We start from the raw sequence: 25,953 nt of genomic DNA on the forward strand, positions 1-25,953 counted from the left end.
GTAACCTGCCGCCAGTTGAAGTTGAAGGTGACGAGTTGAAGTTTCGGCCGACCTGAGGGATTGAGTATTTGAGAGGTTGAGGCTCTCTGAGCAGCAGTTCCGGTGGCCCACATCAGCCGACACATACAGCAGCTTGCACCAATGTCCGAAAAGAATCCGTCGCTTCGCACACATGGAACTCGTTTAGTCAGTGTCACAGAATGGTGCTGGAAAATGGTGTTGACCCAAGTTATTGGTCATTATGAGACGAGCCCAAACTGCCCATCTTCCTGGTATCTTTCGCAAACGCCAAACGCCTTCCCGTCTGTCTGCAATACATCAAATCATATGCTATCCCACAAAGTCTTGGTGTAGTGGCCTGGAGCCTGCGAGCTGTCCACATCAATCACATTGACATCTCCCTTGCCAGCGTTGTGAATGACGGCTCTGTTGTATTCTCCGGTCTTCGCGTCTTGCTGTACCTCGATTCCGAGAGAACGGTAAAAGCTCAATTTGAGGCTATTGGAGGGATTAGCATCAGTCCCATGGACAACTCCCATCACTCCCTGTCCACTCACATATTGGCATCCTCTTGCTTCTGCACAGATCTTCTCGCACCACCCTCCACGCCTTCTTTCTCGAGCGTCTCCAACTGCTGTTTCAGCGCCGCAAGCTCCCCGCCTAGTCTTTCTGTCTCGATCTCTGCATCGTTGACGCCTTTCGCGATCCTGAACTTCTCGGTGTCCATCTTGAGCATCTCTGCTGCGTGACGTCCTGCATCGTGTCGCTCCTCTTCGTAGTCGTACTGTCCCTTGATGTTGTTTAGCCGTCTACTGAGGCTGCTCAAGACGTCGGTCTGTTGGTCCAATCGCGATTGTCGCGCGCTCGCCAGTGTGTGCAGTGATTCTGATATGCGGTTCAAGCTGTCCTTGTCTGGTGCAATGCGGAATTTGCTCGTCGTTGCGGACATCAAGTCTACCGGGTCTTCGTCGAACAAGACCATATTTGCGGCTATCGCGTTTTTCGTGCGCGTTCGTGGGTCTGTTCGAGGGCAAATGCAAGATTGTCGCACTTCAAGGCCAATGTTGATGTGGTGCGTCACTTCCCAAACAGAACGCTCCTTCCTCAGCAACCACGCGACGCGGACCGAGTCCCGCCTGGCCCAAGCTTCAGACCCTTGCCCGCCGGGTGACGTTTTGGCCGCCACGCCTTGTGAGAGTTGGCGAAGGCAGTCGCAATCCACATCTTCTGGTGCAACAGATCACCACATCGGAAGTCACCATGGCAGAACATCTACCCTGTGAGTCTTGAACCAGCAACGTGCGACGACTTGAAATCATCATCAATATGGATGCAAAAGCTGACCAAAACCGCTTTCCAGATGCCGCGGATGCAGAGAGGTATGCCGTCGCCTTGGTCGCGAGTTCACGATGTTCGGGACAGAGAGCTGATCCACCCGTGTAGCCCCCTGAAGCCAGCAGAACTCCAAGTCCTGCGGTTACAGTACGAGAAAGAAGGCGAATATGTCTCGCTGCAGACCAAGTTCAACTATGCATGGGTATGATCAGGGCCAGACACCTCGAAGCACTTGGACAAGCTCTCATGATTACACTAGGGCCTCATAAAGTCATCATCGCGAACAGACCAACAAGACGGCGTACGACTCCTCTCGGACATATTCCGGCAGAGCCCCGATCGAAGGCGAGAATGCTTATACTACCTCGCCCTCGGCAACTACAAACTCGGCAACTACGCAGAGGCACGACGATACAACGATAACCTACTCGAGATCGAACCGAATAACCTGCAAGCACAGAGCCTGAGCCAAATTGTCGAGGAGAAGGTAAACAAGGAAGGTCTCGTGGGCATGGCTATAGTGGGAGGACTGGCAGTGGCCGCTGGTGTCGTCGGTGGCATGATTTTCAAAGGAGCACAACGAAAGAGATAGCGGAGCAGAGAGTCCGTACAACTTGCATTGAATAGGGAGCGGGAGCATGGCGTTGCAGATAAGTTGTTCTTCGAGCTACAATTACGAGTCTAATCTCTGTTACCCTTTGGCTGCTGCCCTGGTCACTGATCCATGTCTGGCCCTATCTCACGACTCGAAGTCGAGCCTAGGTGCGATCTTCCCTGCCGCTACATCCTGAGTCACTCCCAGGCGTTGCCGAAGCTCGAACAGGTCGAGCCGTTGCTTGCCATTCGGATAAAAATTGCTCTCATCCAACCACTTCTCCAATGCCTGCTTCGCTATCGACCAGTCGTCGTCGATTAGACTTAGCCAGGTCGAGTCGCGAGATCGACCTTTTGCGATCAGATGCTTCCGAAAGGTGCCCTCATACTTGTATCACAGTCTCTCAGCGGCCCTTCGCGAAGGCTTGTTGAGAGCATTGCACTTCCATGTCACTCTTCGATACGGTGGTGAAGTGCCCTTTGCTAGTGCTTGGGACTCTGGATCGAGCACATTCTTCAACAGCAAGTAGTGCATTTCTGTCGCAGCGGTCGTTCTCTGCAGAGCCGGGCCAAAGAGGATGCCGCCGACCTCGATGTCTCGATGCTGGTTGTTGATGTTGAGGTAGGAAATAATGCCCAGGACGTCACTGTGTTTCGACTCAGAGTCTTCAACTGTCCTCTCGGCGTTGAGGGGGCTTCGAGCAGCTTTGACTACATAAGTTACAAATCCTGCTTCGGTTCCCAAGGCGGAAAGCGTGCTCCAGAGTTCATCTACGCCTTTCGGTATCGTCCAGGGTAGATAGTCAAACAAGTAGCCATTGCTCTGGAGTTGAAGGTTATCGGACAGACTTTGCATGTGAGAGCGGTCGATGCGTTCGAGTGTGACAAGTTTGCCTTTTAGTGTGAAGGTGTTGTCTGGGATGGCGCATAGAGTGGTGTCGACTTCCGGTCCCAGATCTGCAATTCGAGGGACATCCTCGACTGCTTCTTGGCTAGGCGGCATGGTCGTATGCTTTGCTGCAAAGTGTCAGTGAGACCTTAAAAAGGTTGTTCAAAGTCTCTGTATTTCGAAGGGAAAATGTCTTACGCCTTATACAAGCCGAATACGGCAAGGGCGCAACAGCCTGAAGCTCAAGCTCATTGCGCGATGGCAACTGCCAGATCTAGCAGCTGGGATTGTCAACGTAGGCACAATTCACTTCAACACATGATTGGAAAGCACACACTGCTGTATCATATACAGTCCCACCCCCTATGTAATATATTTCAATACCATAGAAGCGCCACCCACCCTTCTTCCTCCCTGATGCAAGATTCGTTACCTAGAATACAGTATCAAACCCGAGAGTACAAGTAAACTCCGAAGCGAATCTCGAGCGTGGTATCCTCCTTTTCCAGGTTGTCCCATCCTTCCATGACTTTAAATTCCCCATGCTTTCCGTGGCCCAAAATCCAGTAACAGCCCTTCCGTTGGGGTATATCCGAGACCGTAATACGCAATGCCGCCGTGATACTCATTAAGTTAATCGTTCATTACCGCCCATACCTGTCGTAATAAAAATGCTTTTCACATTGTGCATTGGCCATAGAGCTTTTTGTGCTCGGCCTCGATCCAAAGTGGTTTCTCGTTCGCGTACCACTTGCGCAGATTGTTGAGAAGCTGGAGAAAGGTCAGTCTTGTCAAATATTAGGCGTGAACGGTGAGTGTGCTCGCCTTGTTTGCGGTCTTCTCATCGTACGTTTGCACGATCCCTCGCTCAAGCACATGGAATTCGAACGGAGGGTTGCGGCGACCCTTCGCGTTAGGTCGGAGGTGGGTCTTGAAATGGTCGCCTGTGTTATCTGGGCGACTGAAGGCTTTGCCGCATTTAGGCAACGGGCATTTGTAAGCACGCTCTCTCGAGTGCATGCTCATATGCCGCTTCAAGTGCTCAGTTCGCTCGAAACGACTACCACAGGGGTTGCCAGGTTCATCTTCGTAGGTGCACCGATGCGGCTTGGAGTCTTTCGATTCATGGGTGTGGGCTATGCCATTCTTGATCTCAAACGGCTTTCCTTCACATTGTACGATTATGCCGTTAATTTCTTGCTCCAGCCATGCTTTCCCTTCATGCTGGGACTTGCGTGAACGCTTGGCAGAACGACTATTCTTTCGTGCAACGCGCTGAGGGTTGTATCCACCAGGAAGCTGCCGCGATCGGGGCGTCGAGGTGCCACGAGACGGGGATGAGTACTCGTTCTTGATGTGGACGAAATCCGGGTCGGACTCGTCGAAGTACGCACCCATGGGGCTTTCAGGTCCTACTGCGTAAAAGTCACTGTATCCCGAGGTGTCTGAATCGAAGCTCTGCGTATAAGCACCGTGAACAGTCTCGCCTGTACCGTATGCAGAGCTTGTGTCCATCGTATAGTCCTCTTGGGCATTGACCTGCGATGGGACCACATGTTGTGGCTGATGGAATGCTGACGATGCCAGTGAAGCATGAGACGGTCCATACTGCGAATATGATGGTTGCTCAAATGATTGCTGAAACGATTGGTCAACATTGCGGTACCCAAGTGTGGCAGGTGAGCACTCCTGGCTGAAGTTCAACCCGGTAGGGGCTACGAGGCTGGACGGAGTTTGCCGTGCGATCGACCAAGCGTTGCGAGCTGGCGACGCGGTCATTGTGGACGCAAAGCTGTCTTGTCCAACAGAAGGGTAGATCGGCATGTTTGAAGCATCGCTCATTTGCTGGTGTTCGAATGGCATGCCAAACATTGACTGGCCCAGGTGCGCATTCTGGCAACTGTCGTTCATGGTCGCGGCGATGGAAGCGTGTAGGTCAACGCCGTCCGTCCAATGCGCAGTAAAGTCGTGAGACTGCGCCATGCTATGAATCGGCGTTACCGGCTGTGAGTAGCCGCTGATGGACGACGGGCCTGACTGGGATGCATCTGATAACGCAGAAAATGCCAACGACGGTCGTCGAGAGTCATGCGCAGACTGAGGCGGCGTAAGAGGCAACCCATGGAAAGCGAGAGCCTTTTCAGCAGGGCCACGAGTGTCAATACCGGGCACGACAACGCCACGCCCAGGTCTCACAGGTGTACCCGATGAAGACATGTCGAAAACTGCAACACGTTGTCAGCCGTTTCGTCCCAATTCGATCACATTGTCTTTGAGACTCCATACACAAGACAGATACCTCTCGTGATCAGCGTTCGATGTTCAAATGAGAAGAGTCAATAAAGAGAGAGACTCAAGCAGGTGGGAATGTTTCGGTGATTGGAAAGTGTGTGGCTTTTAATCGTGGCATGAACACCTATGGCTCAGGACGTAAAAGAGGCCAAGGAGGCTCGCTCGAACTCACCATTGTGCACTAACATCCTCAGGCTGGCAGACTGCGCTCGTGTCGTACGCAACGCAAACCTTATGTCAGGGTTGTTGTGGAGGGTGTCCTGGGCGACGATCTGTATGGCACAGTCAGTACAGTCTGGACGCAAAGGTAAATGCCAGTACAACCGAAACCGAATCAAAAGTGACGGACTCACTGGTTGTCCAAACAGAATTCAGCAAGAATAGGCGACCAATTTCCAGTAATTCTGACAGGATTGCTATAGGATCAGCAAGGGGTAGTTCAACCGGTCCTGATCTGGTGTGGCCTCAGGAACAACGGGCGTTTGGGACTGTGATGAGAAGTGAAATGGTGGATGGGAGTACTTCTCTGCCGCAAACACAGACCTTGCTGAGAATAAGTATTCGTGCGTCCAGACGTCTCAAAGCTCAGAGTATACGCCTTGCAGGCGGACTCTTGTGCACAACGACGGCCCGGTAGATCGGCTCAGGGTAGTAGGAAGTTGTTGAGAGGGTGGTCTACCCATTGCAACGTCAGCCGTATGGGGAGAACGCCTCCAACCTGAGGAATGCAACAGTATCGGCAGTTGCCAGCCGGTACAGCAATCATAATGCTGTCCGATCGATGGCCGAATGACATGCGTAAGAGGTACAGATGATCAGATTCGCCCTCAACGATCTCGCGGATCTGCCGCAGCGAAGACGGTTCGTCTTGATGTTTAGGCGGTCTGCAAATGCTACCCTGTACCTACATCTGTGGTGAGCACGGACTGTTTCAGAGACTGATCGAGCAGACAGTCGGACTCTTCTATATGTATCCAGGTTGGAGACGCCGTTGCGGCTATTAGCATCGATACGCCCACGAGTCAGGAAGCGCGGATCTCCAAGAAGCCATTCTCATGCGATGGTTGCGCAACATGAACAGAACGGTTCCTGACTGGCCATTGTCAAGAGATGTGGGCCTCAGATTCTTACTGTCCTCGGTCTCGGCTGCGCTGTAGGCATGCACACGGCTGCCAAACAGAGCGGCGCAGCACAATGGTGGCGCAGAGTGGGCTCCTGCCGTGTATTGGTAGAGTCCGAATGCTTCGACGAGAGCTGCAGCCATCCACTTAGCACACGATGCATCGTTGGACGATGGCAGATGTCAATGCCAGAACCCGTGATGAGGCCATGGCTTGAACGACGTCGTCTTGTGTAATCATCACTCATCAATCTCCAGACTTTAGTGTGGAGACTCCCGTCATGATCATGAGAGACTCTGTTGACACACCACCGGGTTGTTGGAGTTGTCAAAGAGTCCGCGTTGTCGCACAGGCGGCAGGGAAGAGGCCTGCACGCCCGGAAGTTTGAGGAACGCTGTCAACTTCAAGCGAGGCTTCTCCACTCCACTGTCCCCCAGAGTAAAGAGTCGAATCCTGACCTCTTGCATCGTTGCTTCTTTGCTATGAGCTATCGAAAGCCTTCGTCTCTCGGAAATGCTAAGAGGTGACGTTGCAACCAGGATGGCTCAATGCGGCCAATTGCATGAACGCGTGAGTGGTTGATCCGCCGGAGGCGTGGCGCTGGATACATGTAGTCTTATGGCAGACGGGTACCTACCTCATCTGCGCGCTTCACTCCGGCATGGAGTCCATTCTCCAGGTTGGATCCTGGTCCCTGATGGCGCTACTGCTGCGCGTTCCTGATCTCCATGCCGCGCCGCCCTTGTCTGTGCCGTGCATCGACGTTTCAGCAAGCGCATGGCCCGCCAAAGTCGTTCAAATGCAGCCGCGCTTGGTGTGGAGAGCGCGATGAGCTCCAGCCCGGCAAGCCAGATTGATGTGGATCCACACCCTCAATATTAAGCTGCAGAAGCAGTTATGTCTCGCATGTCGCTCCTTGCCGTCACCCCCCATTGGGCACAACGAAAAGTTGCACACAGCCTATGTGATGTACCGCGGGCCGATCAGGAACTCGGCCAGTGAGTTCGCCTGCTCACTCACTAATGGCGAAGGACATGTCGCTATTGCGAGCGTGGAGGTTGGCGGATGACAGCATTTGGATTGATGGATGGTTCGTGGTACCAACGAACATACCTCGTGAAGGCAGCATCGGTCTTGGAGGGGGAGAGACCTGCATGTTCTGACGGCCACCCGCATCCGCATGCTTAGACGTCCGCGTTGTCAGGGCACAGTCTCGAGGCTTGGCTTCGGAGATTTTCCTGCCTCTTGTATAACATCTGGAGCTTGTCATCAAACCATCTACAGCGTCGACGGTCAAACCTGCGGATGATCAGCACCTTCACTCAACTCACGTTGCACAGCATGTCGAGCGGAGTAGACCAAGCAGTTCAGACTTCAAGAGCACCAAGGCCTCTTCACCTTGTCTAGATCTCTATGTCTGCAAGTGCGGATAGCTGCTCACGACCCGACAATCAGGAAGGACCGGCGGTTGCAGTCAGACAGCCCGCCAGCCAGAACTCAAAGTTACACCATCGCCAGCATTGTTGTTCACCGCCTGAAATCCGCCTGCATGGTCTGAAGAATGGCCATTCAACTCAGCACCCGCCACGATCAAGGGCTCTGCTGCATCGCCCGGTTCGGCAAATACACTTTCGGAACGACCTTTGTGCGACTCGTCGTGTACTGGGTCGTAGCTTGGTCGCTTAGCACTGAGGCTCAGCGTGTCCTGGACATGTTCGACACGGTCATCGTGCCGGTCCCGCAGTGTGCTGTCTGGCACTCGGTTTTCTGCTGGCTTAGCAATCTGCGTCTCGTCGCCCGCCAAGCCGACATCTCCATCTTGGCCGTCCTCCCAACCCTGTCTGGCAAGTTGCCGGGCGTTGGCCAGACCTTCTTCGTCCTCTCTGATCTGCATCTCCTGCTCTTCTTTAGCATCCAGAGCTTCCAAATCTTCCAAAGGGTTGCTATCGTCTTCGTCACTATCGTCGTTCCGGTTCTCACCACTCTCGCTGCGAGCGGCATCGCTGTCTCCGTTCAGATAGCCATTGCCCTGCGCGGAGTCACGAGAAGGCGAGTACCCCATCGATGGCGGATATGCTGAGTCCATCACATGATCGAGCGCTCCAAGTTCGTCGCGCGACACATCACGCCAATGACAACGCGCGTGCTTTCTGGTGCAGCCAGCACAGGAAGTCAAGTTCTTCACGCAATCCATGCGTAACCGCCGGCAACGATCGCATGGAGGCAACACACGTTGACCACGAGGCAAGCCATCCATATGAGCCTGACATAGTGGTCGGAATGGCTGACTGCTTTCGAGCGCAGGCGGCAAAGGGCGACTGAAGTTGTGCTTTAGCGGTGCGTGAGTGCCATTGTACATGTGAGCGCCGATGCTAGACGACGGCCGATGTCCAAGAGTGGTCACATGGCTGACAGACTGGGTACGAGAATGTACTGTGCTATCTCCAGCAGTGTAAGGCATGATGTCGTTGCTAAAAGCGTTGGGTGGTACTGGCGATAGCGAAGAGGCGTTGGAATCGATACCGTCGTGATGGTTGATTGTGACCTCTGAGGCTCGAGGAGCGAGCTGCTCAACAACAGAATGGTGTCTTGCTTGTGGCCTGCCCGACCCTTGATTGTGTGGCAGGCTTTCAAAGTGTTGCAATAGCTCGTTCCTGACGGCCGCAGATGATCCCAGGCTTGGCTGAACAGGCTCTGGTCTAACAGTATCGCTGGCTTGTGGGCCGTTCGACGTATTCACAGCGACGAAGTTTGAGCCAGAGGTGGGCGGCGCAGTTGTGGTCTGCACAGCATTCGCTTTGGCTGGTGTCCCGCTCCCACCTTCTGCTCTCCTCTCGAGTATTGCTGCTCTGCGTCCCTTCAGCCGATGGCTCAGCTGCCTAGTCCGAGCCGCAACCATGTCTGCCGCATTCGTGAGCTCCTTGAGCTTGGCTTCCAGCACATCGCATGTTCCCACTTCCTTCTCCTCATCCTCCCAGATCGGTAGCGGCGGAATCAGCTCCTGACATCGTCCACTATTGATGAACAAGAAGTCTTCCTCGCTGATCTGCACGCGCAACTGCCTCTGTGGGTAGTAGAACTGACACACGCGCTTGCCCTCTGAGAAGGTGCTCAACGTGAACTGACTCGGGTGCGAGCGGGCGAACTCAATGACGTCGAGCCAGGTGATCTGCGATGCATCCTCGAGGTTGCTCGACGAGTGCTTCTGGTGGGTAGCGACGACCTTGGGCGGTGTTTCGAAGCAGCGTTCGAAGCGCTTGATCAGTATCGGTCCGAGCGGTCGGGCGCCCAAGTTCGAGGCCAGCGACTCGTGTCGATCGAGGATGTTGCTGTAGGCCGATAGCAGATGTAGGAGGTTCGGTAGGGTGTCCTCCTTGTTGATTAATGGCAGATCGTCGTGCGATTGACGGGCGAGGTAGTTGATGCTCAGCTGGTGGCCCGTCTTTGCAGACTTCGGTGCTGGAGCTGCATCTGCGCCTGCACCGGCGCCTGCTCCTGGGCCACTGTTGCTACCCATCGAGGGGCTCCTCTTCCGCTTCGACGAGTCCATCGCTGACCCGGTGAGCTCCATGATGGGTGGCGCATAGCGGAGGGAAGGGGCAAGAGGTCGCGACAAGCAGCAGGAGTGGGAGGCAGCGGCAGCGGCTGGCTGGCTTCGTGCGTGCGTGGGAGCGGCATTCAACTCCGCCACCTCACCTCCGCCCACCAGACACATGCCCGCTCACTCACGCGCGAACAGGGGTGATGAGCCACTTTAGCTCCTCCACCGACGCTGGCAACGGTGGTCATGGCCGGAGCCGCTGTGCATGTCGTCCGTCAGCCATCTAGTGTCAAACAGTCTTCAAGGTCCCGTCAAGTGTTATTGAGTGCAATCCCACACGCCCTCGCTGACAGCCACCACGCTCCACCCTGCCACCTGTTTTGGGGAGCGGGCCCGCGGAGCCGATGGGCCGATCCTTCCACTTCCTGCACATCGGCTTTCCGTATGACTTGCCAACAGCACAGCATTCATCATGTCGGAGCATGCAAGCTTCAGAGGCGGCGGTGACAGAGGTCGCGGTGGACGTGGTCGTGGAGGCGGCGATCGTGGCGGACGTGGCGGAGGCAATCAGCAGCAGGGCGCCGAGCGAAAGAAAGAAAACATTCTCGACCTCGCCAAGTACATGGACAAAGAGATCAGTGTGAAGTTCAACGGTGGCCGCGAAGGTGAGCCATACCAGTATGGTGAGTTGCTATTTGCTAACATCGATTGCTGCTAGTGACCGGTACCTTGAAGGGCTATGATCAGCTCATGAACCTCGTGTTGGACAACGTCAAGGAAGTGACGAGAGGTAGGCCATGCCGAATACATCATTCTAACACTCATACTGACTACATACAGATGAGGAAGGAAATACCAGCACCCGAAATCTAGGTCTTCTAGTGGCGAGAGGCACACTCCTGGTCTTGATATCACCACTGGATGGCAGCGAGGAAATCGCCAATCCCTTCATACAGCAGGATGACGATGACGAGTAAGCAGAGAGGCCTCACGAAATCCCAACGCAGCGCGAAGCATTTGGTCATTTGTGTACTATGAGGCCCGCAAAGCGTACGCACGAGACGTTGTGCAAACGGCAGATGCGGAGCAGCAGCACCAGTCCAGGCTCGGAACGTTACTCGCATGCCTCCAGTACTCTTCGGACGCGCCAATCTGAAACATCGCTCGCATCGGGGAATGAAGCGATGTTCAACGTCGCGTAGTCATGATATGGCACTTTTGCTAGACCCAAAAGCAGACCACGATGACAAAATGGCCGTACCACAGCACAACAGCAAACGAGAAATTAAAAATGGTCAAACGCTACATTACACCTTGTTCTACTCTCCCTCTAACCAAAACCTGGATACCCTCCGTATCCAGCCTCGGATGCGCAATTTGATAATCGTGCAAGAAAGCAACATCTCTATAATCCGTCCGATACAGCTCACACTCAAACTCAGCAAAGCTCGCCAACACCAAACACATTGCCGCATTCGCCACATTCACCCCCAAGCACTCACTTCCTATGTCCCTTCCCCATCGCCATCATGCTCCGCTTCCGCCGCTTCACATCTTCACCATCTCCAATCCATCGCTCCGGGTCGAATGTGGTGGGTCGGGGAAGAGCTCTTCGTTCATGTGGGTGCCGTATGTTATGCATGACATTTCCGTTCCAGGCGGGAAAACGTAGGTCTGCCCTTTGTTGGGACCGTAGCTGGCTGTGTAGGTCAAGCTTTCGGTGGGAGAGGACCGGGTCATGCGGTTTGTGACGCCAAAGGTGAGGCGATTGGTCTCTAGTATCACTGCGTTCAGGTACGGAAGTTGCAGCAGCTCGGTGAGTGAAAGCGTATCGTGGTCAGATCTGCTACGTGCTTCGTGTAGCTCATCTCGCAAATTTTGGAGTGTTGTAGGATAATGGAGCAGATAGAAAGATCCATACCCCAAGGACTTTGCCGTGGACTCCGTTCCAGCCATGACGAGGATCGTGGCTTCATCCTGGAGTCGTGGCAGCGTCTTCTCCTCAGGCGGGAGGGTCTCGCTATCGCGAAGCTCATAGAATACGGAATGACGACCCTTCCTGTCATTGTGCGTATCCGCCAGTACTGCCTCGATGTCCTTGCCAGCTGCTGCCTTGAATTCTATCAAGTCCATGACAGCTGGCGGAACCGCAAACCCTCCCAGCTTACTGAGCCCTCTCCCAATCCACGGAAAGTGCTTGTTGATCTTCACACCTGTCAAAAACCTCATGAGATTGTTACTCTCGACCTTCGCCTCTGGTAGTCTATTCATCAACCCATTATTTGATCCAAAGCAGAAGTTGCGCACAAGGTCATTCGCGAAAGCGAAATACACATCTGAAAGGTTCAGTGGCTGGCCCGACTTCAACGCACTCTCAACATGCCTAGTCACCTGCTCTCTCTTCTCCACAATCAAGTATTCCATCGATAAGACCGACTTTTGACTAAAATAAGGATTAAGCGCATCCCTTCTCATCTTGTGCAAGTAAAAGTCCTCAGCCCCAGCAACGCTCTGATCAACCATCAGCCCAAACTTGTTGGGATTGTTCCGATTTCTGAGAGCATATATCGTGCCCAGAAACTCCGGGTCGTTGATGTGAACCTCCTCAGGAACAGGTCGTATGATGGGCCCATACTTGGCGTGCAAGTCTCTGATTCTGGAATGGTATTGACCTGGCAACCAAAGTTCGTAGTACATTTCGTACAATGTGCTGATTCCAACGAGAACAGGTCCAGGGACTTTGGCCAGTGGGTGGAAGAACAGTCGATGAGTGACAGTGTACACCAGTGCAGCAAGCAGACCACCAGCGACCATGACGGCCAGATGGGTTGGGTGTACGTCCATAGTGCTACAATTCTGAAGGATATATCAACCAAGCTCATACCCATAATATGCTACAGGTACAACAAAAGAGCTGACATGTGCCATAGGCAAGCCGCTTAACCCGGGTACGCGGCGTGATGCATTTCAAGCTGACGCCAATGTGATCCATGATGCGTATGTGCTGTGAGACATGGCGAGGCAACTTGGTGGCATCCACCAACACCGGGTGTGAAGCTTCAGCATATCTGCCCTGTAGGTCTAGCAGATGAAGGGCCTGCAGAAGCGCAATGCTTCGTGATCCTGCATGACTACATAAAATGATATGCTGAAAGGCCTCCGTCCTTATTGAAATGAGCGAAGGGTAGCACCCGCAGCTCGAGGAAGCAGTTGTCCGCTGTCCTCGCGATGCCGCATGCTGCTGTCGTCGCAACGTGTATATATATTGTTTCCTACGTACTCGGAAGGGGATTCACCGCGCCGGGGCTAAGAAGCGAGCCAATTAAATAATTGTAGGTTCTTTTTCAGCCAATTAGACGACAGCTCGAGTTTGTTAGCGATGGCCTTTATCCTAAGACCTACCCCTACTAAGCACGGACCTTCGCCTTCCCCTTCCCTTTCCCCTTCCCCTTCCCCATCTACCCCTTTACCTTCCCGTTCGCAGCGCTTCGAAGGTGACAGAGTCTGATTGTTATTCTCGCTCCAGGGCGCTTGGAGGGTACGCTCGAGTGCTCGCAAGCTCGCACGTCGCAACCCTCACCGCGCGCCCTTCGCTCAATCAGCACGCGGCACGCAAAAAGTCTATCCTGCACACGACCGAGCCCTGAAGACCACCAAGTGTTGTTTCTGTACAGTATATGAATGGCGACACTGCACGTCTTTCCACAGCCCGCGCTGTGAAGCAGTATTGGATGTTGCAGAAGTCGTCGCGGTAAGCAGATAATTACATGTACGCTTACAGAAAAGCCGGTAGTACCGACCGCTATGCCGCCCAATGCACAGTCCCGATATGCTATGCTGTTCTTATGCTGGGTTTGCCTGACCCTCGTCCAACGCCTCGCTAATTGAAATCAAGCAGTTCACCGGCTCTGGGGCAGAAAGCTGAATCCGAAACCAGGCACTGCCGGTGGTGTCGCGACCGCCACAGGCTCTGGCCTCGCGGCATAAGCGTATGGATCCATCGCCGGAGGTCCTCCTGTCACGCCACTGTAACCCCCATATCCTTGATCGCCTCCACCACCACCACCTCCACCCCCGCCTTGATGCTTCTTGCCATGTCGACGTCCGCCCCCACCTCCACCGTCCTCCCGCTGCCTCTTCGCTGGTGCATTGTTCTCCGGTCCCACACGCTTGCTCATCGCCTTGCTGCTGACTCCGGCACCAATCTCAATGTCCGGCTCTTCCAAGACCATGCCTCCTTCCAGCGACCTGCCGCCAGTGCCGCCATACTCAGCCGTGTGAAGCCACTTGAGGTCCGCCTCAGTGAGCTTGTGAATGGGAATAATACTCTCACCCCGCTGGTAGTCACAACACTCACGTGGCCCAAATCCAACGCCCCATTTGGTCTGGCGTGCGACAGCCATGACCTCTCTGTCGTTGCGATTCTGCATTTCCTCCATCCCGACTTTCGCGGCCAAAGCATGGTTACGTGTCGTCATCTTCACGAAAGCATGGCGTTTGTCACGGTTGGCGATACACGTCTGCACCCGACCGTAGCGCTCGAACACATCCTGTATCTCTTGTTGGGTTCCGTTAGCACCACCGACGAAGAGCGTGCGTGACAAGACCTTGATGTTGTCTGGCGGCAAGCTGCTGTCGTGACCGATGTACTTTGGCTGCATTGGCCTACCGTTCATTGCATACGCTCCAGGCCCAGGACTATTGCGCATGGGTGAGCGCTGTCGGTAACGGCCACGCTGATTGCCTCCACGGCCTTCATCGTTTTGGCGCGATGTGGCATCATATGATCCATATACGGGACTGCCGCGTCCGCCACGACCACCACGTTCCGGACTCCTGCTACGACCACTACCATTGCGGCCATAGTCACCTTGGGCAGCATATGCAGGGGCAGGCGGCCGATACTGTTCCTCGAATGCCTTAAGCACTGGACCCCACTTATCAGGTGGGATGCCAACCTTCTGTAGATCCTGCAAGAGTTGAAGCGCGGGAATGAGCTTTTGATGATCGTTCAAGATGTTTTCGGGAAGAAGACCCCGCAGCTGTGCGAGTGGATCAGCTGTTTGTGCCCTTTGCGCTTGGTGCGCTGGCGGAGGTGCGACAGGATACCCTTGTGGAATGGATGGTGGCGGTTGTGGTGGGTAGCCGGGGAACTGTGGAAGAGATGGCTGCTGAAAGGTGGGAGTTGGCAACGGTTGCGCAGAAGGGGGAGGAAATCCAAACGGTGGCGGCACAGGCGCCTGCACTGGCGTTGCCTGTTGTCCTAATGTTTGTTGACTGAACAATGCAGCCAATTGTGGTGGGAGGCCTGCGGGAAGACCTGCAGGAAAGCCTGGTGGCGGTGCGGCAGATTGTGCTGCGGGTGGGAATGTTGGTGTTGGTGCAGGTGGTGGTACGCCTTTCTGTAGGGCAGCCATTATGCTGTGAAGATCGGCTCCTGGAACAGGTAAAGGCTGCGTCGCTTGAGGTTGTGATGGCGCCGGCACGGGCTGTGGAGCATGGCCGTTTGCTTGAATCTGAGGTGGTTGCGTTGCACCTTGAGGCATGCGAAGGAAGCCTTGTTCGTACAGATGAGCTGGCGGGTAGCCAACAGGTGTCTGGACAGTTCTAGTTGGGATGGGAGCCATGAACTTCTCTGTCGATGGTCGCTGTGTCGTCGAATGTCCTGTGTTCCCGTTGACTGCTGGAGGTGCAGGGGCAGGTGCAGGAGGTGCGGGCGCCGGTGCTGCTGCTGCTTGAGGAGGTGCGCCACTAAGCTTGGCCTTCAACTCGGCGATCAAGTGTGGAGGGAAGGTGCTGCCTCGCTCCCATATGGTGATCATGTTCGCAAGCTTAGGTTTCTGGTCTTCAGGGATGGCTCTCATGATGTCGTCGAACAACACGGGCATGAGTTCAGTGACGCGCTTCACAGCAGCAGGGTACGAGCCCATCTCACCGCGACCCTCGATGTGCAGATTCTGTCCGTTCTTCTTCGCGGCGTCTATCCATTGCCGTACTACGCTGTCGATCACATACAATGCGCCGAGTTTATGCGTTGCTGGTGCCTTCTTGAGTGCGCGATAGAATACCTGCACGATTGTGGATTCTGCCTGCGACGCCGTTGGTTAGTTTCGTCTCATCGTCGCATGCGCCACTTCGAGTCACGTGCTGCCTGTCGACCGTTGCAGTTTGGAGCGCTGTTGGACTGGAGGACATACCTGGATGTTGCTGACGCAGATCTGCGTGATGGTGGCGATTTTGTTTTTGCTTGCTCCCGGTGGCTTCAGCTGGTTCAGCGAAGAGAGGAGACCGTCAAGGTCATTCACGTTTGGAGTTGCCATAGTGAAGCCTACTAGTGCGCTGCCCTTGTCTGTGTCAAAGATGTCGAGCTACGCTCTACGTGTGGCCTTGGGTGGCTCTGTCACCAGTCTACAGCTAGCTCACGGCGATTACTGAAGGACAGTCAGCAACAGAAACCCGCTACAGCTAACGTCTCCTGTCGATGTCGAGATCCTTCAAGCTACGTGGTGTGATGCGTTGTCTGTCCTGATCACTTTGCGCGACAGCCGCTGCGAAGATAGCTTTGTATGGGACTCGAGTGTTTCTGTTCCAAAGTGTCCACTTGTTGCCACCTCGTTTCTGCTCAACTACTGAGCTTTCGAACTCACCCGTGTGGAGGCCAGATGATGCCAAGAAGGTTGTTCAATCTCCGAGATGGCTTTGCGGGTGGTAGGCTTCGATACTACAGCGGTAGTGCGCACGGTAGAAGGTGATGTGAGGTGATCCGAAAGTGGTCCTGTGGTCTGGATGTGTGCAAGAAGCAGCTGAAAGCGCGCAGAAAGCGAGTTCTGGAGGCTTAGTGAGAGCGACGGAGACGACGACACTCAAGAGCCTCAAGTCTTTGAAGTGAATGTACGTGTATGGAAGGTCAGTGGTCACTCGAGGTGATTGAAGTGCCTTCCACTGGCAGACGGTCGCACGGGTCACAGGATGCGGCAAGTGCTAATTGTCGTACCAAGACGATTCTTATTAGGTGGTTCCGGAGCCGGCGATGAGGCTGAAGGGGCAGGAGGGTGTTGATGTTGGTATCCACAGAGGATGTTACCTGCAGTCGAAGTCAAGGAGGAGGAAGTTGTCGCAAAATCTTGCCTCTAGTTCATGCCTGCCCTGCACGTGCCTCGGGCGCGCGCCTTCCTTGTGCTCGGTCGGATCAAACCTAAATCGGCAAAGCTCTGGCATCGGCGACGGTCTTCAACACATGCATTGATGCGGTAAGAAGGTGCGGACGACACGGTGATGAGAGGAATACCCTATTGCTGCATAGTCAATGCAATTCAACATAGGTAGACTGCGGCCGTAGAATGATAAGAATACATATCCCGCTGCAACGAGACGTTGCTGAGAAACACCCCTGCTCACTCTGTCATCCGTGCGCCGACGCAACAGCTTCCATTCGCGAAAGCTCCCGCTCCGATAAATCTTCACCAACACCTCAAGACCACAGTCGCTCCGACAAGCCATAGCCACTTTTCGCCTCGCGTACACTCCAGCACCGAAGCTATCGTTCGGGCTGGTCCTTCTGACACTTTCTAATCCTCTTCTATAGACCTGCATCACTTCGTCGACATGGTTCTCAACAACATTGCCCGGACTGCGCTTCGCCGCACCATGGCCGCCCAGCCTGCCGTCCAGAGCTGGACTTCCCGTTCGGCATTCAACGCAACGAGGACCTACGCCAGTAAGAGCGCCGTAAGTGATGCGATTGTTCTGGCCTGGCCAAGAAGTCTATCGTTAGAGCATCAGCTAATCGATCGTTCCTGCACAGTCGCTGAAAGAGACATTCGCCGCAAGCCTCCCGGAGAAGATTGAGCAGATCAAGATGCTGAAGAAGGAGTACGGCAGCAAAGTCATTGGTGAGGTCACCCTCGACCAGGTATACGGTGGTGCCCGTGGCATCAAGTCGCTCGTGTGGGAGGGCTCAGTTCTTGACTCTGAGGAGGGTATCCGATTCCGCGGCAAGACTATCCCAGAATGCCAGGAGCTTCTTCCAAAGGCACCAGGTGGCCAGGAGCCATTGCCAGAGGGCCTTTTCTGGCTCCTCTTGACCGGCGAGATCCCAACAGAGCAGCAGGTTCGCGACCTATCCGCTGAGTGGGCTGCCCGCTCTGACGTTCCATCGTTCGTCACCGAGCTCATCGACCGCTGCCCATCTGACCTCCACCCAATGGCTCAGCTTTCCATCGCTGTCAACGCGCTCGAGCACGAGTCTGCTTTCTCCAAGGCATACGCCAAGGGTATCAAAAAGACGGAATACTGGGAGCACACATTCGAAGACAGCATGGACCTCATCGCAAAGCTGCCCACCATCGCTGCCCGTATCTACCGCAACGTCTACAAGGATGGCAAGGTTGCACCAATCCAGAAGGACAAGGACTACGGTTACAATTTGGCCAACCAGCTTGGTTTCGCTGAGAACAGCGACTTTGTTGAGCTCATGCGCCTCTACCTGACCATCCACTCTGACCACGAGGGTGGCAACGTCTCTGCCCACACCACTCACTTGGTCGGTTCGGCACTCTCCTCTCCATTCCTCTCGCTCGCCGCTGGTCTCAACGGTCTCGCCGGTCCTCTCCACGGTCTCGCCAACCAGGAAGTGCTCAACTGGCTTCAGGAGATGAAGAAGAGCGTTGGCTCGGACCTGTCTGATGAGAACATCAGCAAGTACCTCTGGGACACCCTCAAGGCCGGCCGCGTCGTGCCAGGTTACGGTCACGCCGTTCTCCGCAAGACCGACCCACGTTACGTATCGCAGCGCGAGTTTGCCATGAAGCACCTTCCAGACGACCCAATGTTCAAGCTCGTCTCCCAGGTGTACAAGATTGCCCCAGGTGTCCTCACGGAGCACGGCAAGACCAAGAACCCATACCCCAACGTCGACGCACACTCCGGTGTCCTTCTCCAATACTACGGCCTCACCGAGCAGAACTTCTACACCGTGCTCTTTGGTGTCAGCAGAGCCCTTGGTGTCCTTCCACAGCTCATCATCGACCGCGCTGTTGGTGCTCCAATCGAGCGACCAAAGTCGTTCAGCACCGAGGCCTGGGCCAAGCTTGTCGGCGCCAAGTTGTGAACTGCCTACACATTTCCGCGCACACCGAACAGCGATGCACGCGTAAGGCGAGCACTGCACATACTTGGAGGCGATGGAGGTGGCAGCGAAATGAAATACAAGAAGAAGTGAGATGGCATAGAGCGCGAATTCCAGAAAGCGCTCCTGCCAGTGTACTACAAAGCTTTTTGCGTGTGTCAATAGGGATTGCTGTTGGATCATTGGGAGCTAGAGGTGTTCGAGCGAGTGTCACAACTAGAATTAGCCTGATGGACCTATGTAGCATGAGACCTCTCAGACCATGAGCGACAGCTGTTCTGTTGCCCAGTGATGATGATGGTGCGATTCTGTCACCAGCTTCACTTTGCCATACATGATACGCCGAGAGCACCTCCTAGCGCTGTCTGGGGTCGTCGTTATCGCATAGCCGGGCGCCGTATTGTTATCGTGCAATACCGCTGGGACTTGTTATGGAGTCGAAGGGACGCGGGTGAGACAGCTGTGTGGAGGTGTGAAGCTCGTTGTTGAGTGTCTCAATCTTGGGTGAGCTGTTGTCAGCCTGCACAGTCAAGGAAGCGAGCATATATTGGAGTAATGATGGATATATTTCAAGGTCCGAGCTTCGACGAATGCGCCGGCTCAACCAAAAGTTGGACGATATCGAAGACTCGAGTCAGGCATTCTTTGCTGTCCCGGACTATTGTGTGAAGTCGTGTCTTGCTCTTCCTACACCTCGCAATTGTGTATACTGCATGTGTCCATTGTGCTCGTCGCGTAACCACCCTACCGGTCAACTGACCTCTTCGAGTGCTGCTGCTGCTCTCTCGGCTGTCCCTATCGTCCCAACCGAATCGCAGCATCACACGTCCTCCCCGAAACATCGTACACCACAACGACCATCCCAACCCATAACTTCAGCTACTAGGCCACGAAGCCGCACGATTGCCTTGGTCCGGCCTTTGATACCCGCACAACACCTCATATCAGCATGTCCGTCGTCAGCACTGATGGCAAGAAGCTCGAGAAGAAGCCCGTCAAGTTCAGCAACTTGCTGCTGGGCGCCGGTCTCAACATGTTCGAGGTGACGACCCTCGGCCAGCCTCTCGAGGTGATGAAGACCACCATGGCAGCCAACCGAAAGGACGGCATGGCAGGCGCTGTCGCCAGGATCTGGAGTCGTGGTGGCCTCTTCGGCTGTGAGTAGCCGTGGCATAGAGTGTCACTGGGAACAGTTCGCTGACAGCACCACATAGTCTACCAGGGTCTCATTCCATGGGCCTGGATTGAAGCTTCCTCCAAGGGCGCTGTCCTCCTCTTCGTCGCTTCCGAGGGTGAATACTACGCCAAGAGCTTCGGCGCGAACAACTTCGTGGCTGGTATCAGCGGTGGTATGCTGGGCGGTCTCGCGCAGGCATACGCGACCATGGGTTTCTGCACGTGCATGAAGACTGTCGAGATGACCAAACACAAGGCTGTGGCAGGAGGTGCGAAACCACCGGGCACGATGGAGACCTTCATGGGCATCTACCGTGCGGAGGGTATCAAGGGTATCAACAAGGGTGTGAACGCGGTCGCCGTGCGACAAGTCACCAACTGGGGTTCACGATTCGGTCTCAGCAGAGTTGCGTACGTTTACTGATGGGCTGGGACGCATGGGACATGGCGAGCTAACGATTTGCAGTGAGAACGGTATTCGCAGCTTCACCGGCAAGACCGACACCTCGCAGAAGCTTTCTGCTCCCGAGCGAATCTTGGCTTCTGCTCTTGGTGGTGGTCTCAGCGCGTGGAATCAGCCTATCGAAGTCGTTCGTGTCGAGATGCAATCGAAGACCGAGGACCCGAACCGTCCAAAGAAGATGACTGTCGGAAACACTTTCTCCTACATCTACAAGCAGAACGGCCTCAAAGGTCTGTACCGTGGTGTTGCGCCACGTATTGGTCTCGGTGTCTGGCAGACGGTCTGCATGGTGGCCCTTGGTGACATTGCCAAGGAGATGGTCGAGAAGGCCACAGGCGAGGCTGTCACTGCGAAGCATTAAAGATCGAGGAGCACATGGCGTTTGAGGAAAGACCTGGTAAGGGAGCGGCAGTAACATGCCACAGCTCTGCTTTCTTTGGTTATGCTGTTAGAACTGCATGAAGCATGCGTACTGGAACTGTAGAGATTTGACTGATAGAGAGGCAAGGCAATATACATCAAATGACCAGACAGGTAGAGTCGGGATGCACATCTTGCCATCCAGATCCAACACCCAGGTCGTTTTCTGACAGGTATCCGACCATTGCTGCAAGCAGTCCATGAGCAAACTATGTGGCTTTGGTCGCCAGTATAACTCGAACTGCGATGCTGCAAATGCTGACTTTTTAGTATCGCTGAAGACTGTCCTGAAGATCATAGACGAGCCGGCTACACTAAGTCAATTCAGGAAGGACGAGCTGCAACCTAGTCAGCAAGTGAGGCGGTACCACTCACATCAAGGTTTCGTCCAGTTGAAGCAGCTCAAGGTATCGCCGCCATGTCCGCCAAGTAAAGCCCGAGAGCCGGACCACATTAGTACAGTACTACATGCGTATCGTACGTCCTTTCTCAAAATCCAACAACGCAGCAAGCACGATTCCGCATTGCAGACATCCACCATGGCACGTCTTTATCCTTCCTTCACGCCAACGTACCACAACGACCAGTATCCAGCAATTGACCCACCTCAGCCGCACCTTGACTGCTCAAGCAAGATCGTCTTGATCACAGGTGCAGGACGCAACAGGCCATCGCGATAGCATTTGCTCAAGCCCACGCGAAAGGCATCGCTCTGCTAGGCCGAACCCGCTCAACCTTGAACGAGACCGCCGCGAAGGTCAGAGAGATTTCCAGCACCACAGATGTCTTCCTCGTAACAGCTGATATCACCTCCCAACCTGAAATCCAAACGGCCTTCGACTAGATAGTCGCCCACTACAACGCGGCCCCTGGCATCCTCGTCAACAACGCAGGTGGCTTCAGCGGCATAGGCTCACTAATCGATGTCAACTTCGACGAGTTCTGGCAATCCTTCGAACTCAACACTAAAGGGCCCTTACTCGTCTCCCAATGCTTCATGCGCGCCTGTCGCGACCATCAGGGTATCGACTCTCGCAAAACGCTCATCAATGTCACATCAGGCGCCGCCCACATCCCATACTTCCCAACCGGTGCCTCCTACGCCTGTTCCAAGCTGGCCAGCGCGAAGATTACAGAGTATATTCACTACGAGTATCCCGAGTGGAATGTCTTCAACCTCCAGCCGGCAGTTGTAGCGACGGATTTGGCGAGGCAGGCAGGGAGGAAGGCGCCTGATTCGCCGAGACTGCCGGCAGGGATGGCGGTGTCTTGGCGAGGGATCCGAGGGCGAGGGAGTTGAGTGGGAGATTTGTGTGGGCGAATTGGGATGTGGAGGAACTGGCGGAGCGGAAGGAGGAGATTGTGGAGAAAGAGGTTGCTGTTGCTGGGCTTAAGGGGCTTTGCGGAGGAGGAGAATGACGAGGAGTTGATTAGACGGGCGAAGAGTGTGCATAGGAATGCGGATAAGCCTGCTGAGTAAAACAGCAGTGATTCGGTACTGTATGGAAGAGTGAAATTTCTCGAAATTATCATCTCAAAAGGCAGTCATTTCATAGTAACGCTTCCATTTGTAGGCGCCACAGGCACAATCTAAGTCTATGCCTATACTTGTATCCCCGAAAGCCACCCAATTCCCTCGCAGGAGCTCCAGCGACTCCATAATGATTTTCAATGATTCTCGGCTCATGCCCTACTGCAGTCCAAACATGTCTATGTCGATGGCATCTTCGTCTTCTTCCACCCTCGCAACATTGACACCAGCCGAAGGCGGAGCAGCAGGTGCGGCCAGCGGTGCCGTGATGTCAAACATAGCATCGAACTGCGCGTCCATGAAGCCAGCCGGCTCAGAGTCCACAGGCTGAGGGTCGGAGTTCTGAGGATATTCTGCAGCACGGGCCGCGATGATTCGAGTGAGCTCCGTCACATAATCACCTCCCAGTGCTGCCGCCGTCGAGCCTGGCACCTGCCGAGGCGCTCCCGTATACCCATCCGGCTGACGTGGTGCAGTCTGCATAGGTGCCATCGGCCTGTTTGACGTCTGCTGAGGTGCAGTGTGCGGTGCCGGTCGCTCGTCCACCTCCTCGACCTTGAACTTTCGGGGCACGTGGGCGAACTCCTCTGATTGTGCCTCCTCGATGAGGCCCCAAGCACTAAGAGAATAACCGTCAGGCACGCCACGCAGGTCGAAGACTTCGACCTTCGTGTCTCGCCCATCGATACGGCGGTCTTCGAGCAGCGAGCACTTATGGGGATGAAACTTGCCGCCACTTGGGGTGGAATATCTGTAGCCAGTCCGAAGCTTGGGGTGCAGAGCCCTGATGCCGAGCTTCTTGACATCCGTGTCCCAGAATTCTTGCTGCGATAGACGGTAGATGTCGTACGCTCTGACATGCCAACCAACTGCGACCGGGTCCAACATCTCCTCGAGCCGGCGTCTGGTCTGGTCTTTCTGCTTCTCACTTAGCATCTGAACCTCGTTGATGAACTCGTAGTCCCTTCTCTCTGGAGTTTGGCGCAGGAGTCTGGTTTGGCCAAAGAAGATAGTGTGATACATCGGTAAGCTTTGCTCGATCAAGTTTGAGAGAAGTCGAAGGGCTTGGTCGAGCACAGCGTAATCGATCTTAGGGTAGCCTCTAAATGTGCATTTCGATACGACTGGGGGTATAGCAGTCTTCAGGTTGGGCTCCGAGATGTCGATGAGGCCCTCCTTACGCACGAAGCCACTGCAACATACGAGAGCGCAGTTCTTGACTAGCGGTTTTGGTGGATGACGAATCGACATTGCCTGCATGGTGGCCGGTTCTCCTGAAGTCGGCTGGTGATGAGAGTATCCTACTGCTTGCGTGTTTGGCGAGGTAGTGCGACAGACTTGTGCTGTGGTCCAGATGGTGGCCAGAACGGTGTTGTCTTGAGTATAATGAATCCATGATCGCGTACTAGGTGAGTAGGAGATGTGTCGTGCTGTATAACACTCGCGCAAAGTAAGTCTCTCGATACGTGAATATAGTCGTGAAGCAACCGCCCCGGTGGACGCATTCATAGCATTCACTAGACTCGAGTCGGAAGTTGAGTAAATCGGTTGATAAGCAGAGTGGAAGCTGGATGATCAAGTATCAGATGTGGCAGTTCTTGCTCTATATGTAGACTTTGTGATTATTGGTGGCGCGGAGGACCATCAGTCGCCAGTCACCGCCTACATGCTTTTCCAGGTCACCTGTTGCATGTCAATCTCTATCTCGTCTAGGATGCGGCCATCGCCATCCGCATCCACGACATAGTCGCCGAACATTGCCACGTCGTCCTGCATATCCATGTCTTCTAGTTCCTTCTGCATCGTGCCGTTGTGAAACCGGCATCTTCGAAAAGTTGGAAGCCTTCTGCCGGCATCGTGTTTAGTCGAAAGCCGTGACCCTCGAAGACAGCCGGTGGGTTTTGATGATATGTTGATGTAAGTGCTTCCGCAGAAATTTGCGCAGCCTCCTCGTCGTCTTTCTCGTACATCGGTATATCTGCCATGGCCGGCTCCTCCACTTCCTCAACCTTGAATTGGCGTGGAAGAGAAAGGAACTCTGGTGACTGAGTAGCCATCTGGAATGCACCCGGCCATGCACCCTGTCTTCTTCAACCATAACCGCTTTGTGAGGATTGAAGTAGCCATCCTCTGCGCTGACGTAGCGGTATCCTGTGCGACGAGTGGGATGCAACGCTTTGATACCGATGAGCTTGACATCTATATCCCAGTAGTCTTGCTGGGAGAGTCGGTAGATGTCGAAAGCACGAACATTCCAGCCCATACAGATCGGGTCCAAAGGCTCTCCACGAACACCGATGACTGAGTTCGAGCTGTTGTACAGGTTGGCGGTGTATCGGCTCGGAAAGTCGATGGACACAATCATCTGTTCGAACGTGCTTGGTACTCTGTCCACCTGGTAGAAGTCGACTCTGTTCGGTACCCTTGGATTCTTGAGCTTGCGTTTCGGTGGCGGCAGTTGATGGGCCATACTCCGAGAACTGTGCATGTACTCGATGATGCCACCATTGGTCCTCAGTTCCCATTCGAAGCCCTCCTCTGCGATAGGACTTCCGTCAAAGTAGAAAGCAGGCGCATCCTCCCATCCGTTGATCAGCTTGCTCTCCTTGCGGCTGGCCATAACAGCGGCGTGCGCAAGCTCATGGCCGAGATCTTTTGCGAAGGCGAAAATGGGCTGTGAAGCGCTGAACAGGGTCAGCGTTCGGCTTGCTGGCCTCCACCACAGCATCGTAGACCTCTTGGTCGATGCGGACACGGCACTCTCGCAGGAAGAATGCGTTCTTGTGCTCCTTTCCAGTCGGAGCAGTACTGCTGCCCTTGCCCACCTCGATCATGACATATTCGGACATTATCTCGAGTGCTCGTCGAGTCTTCTCCTTCTGCTCCCAGGTGAGCTCCTGAGGCTCGCTGTAGAAATCATAGCTTCGCTTGTTGTCGTTAAGTCCCTGAATGTGTCGCAGGTTGCTGAAGAAGATGGTGAAGTAGAACGGAAGGCTGACCTCCAGCATGTTTGATAGCATTCGCAGGGCTTGGTCGAGAACACCGTAGTCGACATCGTGGTAGAAGTTTTTTTCTGATAACAGCGGATGGATGTTGCCTGTCAGATTTGGCTCTTGCAAACTGATGAGACCTTCCTTTCGGACGAACCCGCTGCAACAGACCGCCTCGCAGCCCTTCACCGGGTTCTTGGCCGGATGTACGAGTGCCGTAGCCCTGAGCATCTTGACAAATTCCTGGCGTGGATGATGTGGTGATCGTTGAGCGGGGTTGGGGATATGACTGGCCTTCTCGGTGGTGGGTCGAGCCTGAAAGCTGTCCGAGGTGGTGGTGTTTTGAATATACCGAATCCATGGTCGCGTACTGGGTAAGTAGGAGATGTGTCGTACATCGCGCTGTATAACAAGGCGTAAAGTATATTTCGATGCGTGAAGGTAGTGTAGTAGTGAAGCAATCGTTCTGGTAGA

The 25,953-nt window shown here is 54.3% G+C and overlaps 13 protein-coding genes across 13 annotated transcripts; 5 read left to right on the top strand and 8 right to left on the bottom strand.

Annotated features, from left to right (window-relative positions):
* Positions 1-323: 323 nt before the first annotated feature.
* CLAFUR5_03429 (putative kinetochore protein spc24) lies at positions 324-982 on the bottom strand (the record flags this gene model as incomplete). The annotated part of the gene is made up of 2 exons (XM_047902577.1): positions 324-498; positions 558-982. The coding sequence occupies 2 exons, from the start codon at positions 980-982 to the stop codon at positions 324-326; spliced, it is 600 nt and encodes a 199-aa protein (XP_047758989.1).
* A 278-nt stretch (positions 983-1,260) lies between these two features.
* Positions 1,261-1,927, top strand: CLAFUR5_03430 (Mitochondrial fission 1 protein; the record flags this gene model as incomplete). The annotated part of the gene is made up of 4 exons (XM_047902578.1): positions 1,261-1,279; positions 1,361-1,379; positions 1,444-1,537; positions 1,595-1,927. 4 exons carry the CDS (start codon positions 1,261-1,263, stop codon positions 1,925-1,927), a joined length of 465 nt encoding a protein of 154 aa, XP_047757540.1.
* A 396-nt stretch (positions 1,928-2,323) lies between these two features.
* CLAFUR5_03431 (uncharacterized protein) lies at positions 2,324-2,932 on the bottom strand (the record flags this gene model as incomplete). The annotated part of the gene is made up of 1 exon (XM_047902579.1): positions 2,324-2,932. The coding sequence occupies one exon, from the start codon at positions 2,930-2,932 to the stop codon at positions 2,324-2,326; it is 609 nt and encodes a 202-aa protein (XP_047757541.1).
* Positions 2,933-3,616: 684 nt separating this feature from the next.
* On the bottom strand, positions 3,617-5,035 carry CLAFUR5_03432 (Zinc finger C2H2 protein; the record flags this gene model as incomplete). The annotated part of the gene is made up of 1 exon (XM_047902580.1): positions 3,617-5,035. One exon carries the CDS (start codon positions 5,033-5,035, stop codon positions 3,617-3,619), a length of 1,419 nt encoding a protein of 472 aa, XP_047757537.1.
* A 2,670-nt stretch (positions 5,036-7,705) lies between these two features.
* CLAFUR5_03433 (uncharacterized protein) lies at positions 7,706-9,802 on the bottom strand (the record flags this gene model as incomplete). The annotated part of the gene is made up of 1 exon (XM_047902581.1): positions 7,706-9,802. The coding sequence occupies one exon, from the start codon at positions 9,800-9,802 to the stop codon at positions 7,706-7,708; it is 2,097 nt and encodes a 698-aa protein (XP_047757539.1).
* Positions 9,803-10,244: 442 nt separating this feature from the next.
* Positions 10,245-10,749, top strand: CLAFUR5_03434 (U6 snRNA-associated Sm-like protein LSm7; the record flags this gene model as incomplete). Its single annotated transcript, XM_047902582.1, has 3 exons — positions 10,245-10,437; positions 10,491-10,562; positions 10,613-10,749. The coding sequence occupies 3 exons, from the start codon at positions 10,245-10,247 to the stop codon at positions 10,747-10,749; spliced, it is 402 nt and encodes a 133-aa protein (XP_047758623.1).
* A 571-nt stretch (positions 10,750-11,320) lies between these two features.
* Positions 11,321-12,616, bottom strand: CLAFUR5_03435 (Cytochrome P450 monooxygenase TRI4; the record flags this gene model as incomplete). The annotated part of the gene is made up of 1 exon (XM_047902583.1): positions 11,321-12,616. The coding sequence occupies one exon, from the start codon at positions 12,614-12,616 to the stop codon at positions 11,321-11,323; it is 1,296 nt and encodes a 431-aa protein (XP_047757956.1).
* Positions 12,617-13,671: 1,055 nt separating this feature from the next.
* CLAFUR5_03436 (Rpb7-binding protein seb1) lies at positions 13,672-16,092 on the bottom strand (the record flags this gene model as incomplete). Its single annotated transcript, XM_047902584.1, has 2 exons — positions 13,672-15,861; positions 15,970-16,092. The coding sequence occupies 2 exons, from the start codon at positions 16,090-16,092 to the stop codon at positions 13,672-13,674; spliced, it is 2,313 nt and encodes a 770-aa protein (XP_047758622.1).
* Positions 16,093-17,377: 1,285 nt separating this feature from the next.
* On the top strand, positions 17,378-18,881 carry CLAFUR5_03437 (Citrate synthase, mitochondrial; the record flags this gene model as incomplete). The annotated part of the gene is made up of 2 exons (XM_047902585.1): positions 17,378-17,500; positions 17,577-18,881. The coding sequence occupies 2 exons, from the start codon at positions 17,378-17,380 to the stop codon at positions 18,879-18,881; spliced, it is 1,428 nt and encodes a 475-aa protein (XP_047757526.1).
* A 967-nt stretch (positions 18,882-19,848) lies between these two features.
* On the top strand, positions 19,849-20,899 carry CLAFUR5_03438 (Citrate/oxoglutarate carrier protein; the record flags this gene model as incomplete). Its single annotated transcript, XM_047902586.1, has 3 exons — positions 19,849-20,056; positions 20,114-20,486; positions 20,542-20,899. 3 exons carry the CDS (start codon positions 19,849-19,851, stop codon positions 20,897-20,899), a joined length of 939 nt encoding a protein of 312 aa, XP_047758239.1.
* Positions 20,900-21,497: 598 nt separating this feature from the next.
* CLAFUR5_03439 (Short chain dehydrogenase citE) lies at positions 21,498-22,438 on the top strand (the record flags this gene model as incomplete). The annotated part of the gene is made up of 4 exons (XM_047902587.1): positions 21,498-21,596; positions 21,626-21,751; positions 21,803-22,224; positions 22,294-22,438. The coding sequence occupies 4 exons, from the start codon at positions 21,498-21,500 to the stop codon at positions 22,436-22,438; spliced, it is 792 nt and encodes a 263-aa protein (XP_047758240.1).
* Positions 22,439-22,648: 210 nt separating this feature from the next.
* On the bottom strand, positions 22,649-23,749 carry CLAFUR5_03440 (uncharacterized protein; the record flags this gene model as incomplete). The annotated part of the gene is made up of 1 exon (XM_047902588.1): positions 22,649-23,749. One exon carries the CDS (start codon positions 23,747-23,749, stop codon positions 22,649-22,651), a length of 1,101 nt encoding a protein of 366 aa, XP_047758362.1.
* Positions 23,750-24,276: 527 nt separating this feature from the next.
* On the bottom strand, positions 24,277-25,710 carry CLAFUR5_03441 (uncharacterized protein; the record flags this gene model as incomplete). The annotated part of the gene is given in 3 exon segments (XM_047902589.1): positions 24,277-24,534; positions 24,570-25,163; positions 25,180-25,710. The coding sequence occupies 3 exon segments, from the start codon at positions 25,708-25,710 to the stop codon at positions 24,277-24,279; spliced, it is 1,383 nt and encodes a 460-aa protein (XP_047758361.1).
* Positions 25,711-25,953: the final 243 nt, after the last annotated feature.

This window comes from Fulvia fulva, chromosome 2 (assembly GCF_020509005.1).
Source record: "Fulvia fulva chromosome 2, complete sequence".
In the NCBI taxonomy this organism is placed as follows: Eukaryota; Fungi; Ascomycota; class Dothideomycetes; order Mycosphaerellales; family Mycosphaerellaceae; genus Fulvia; species Fulvia fulva.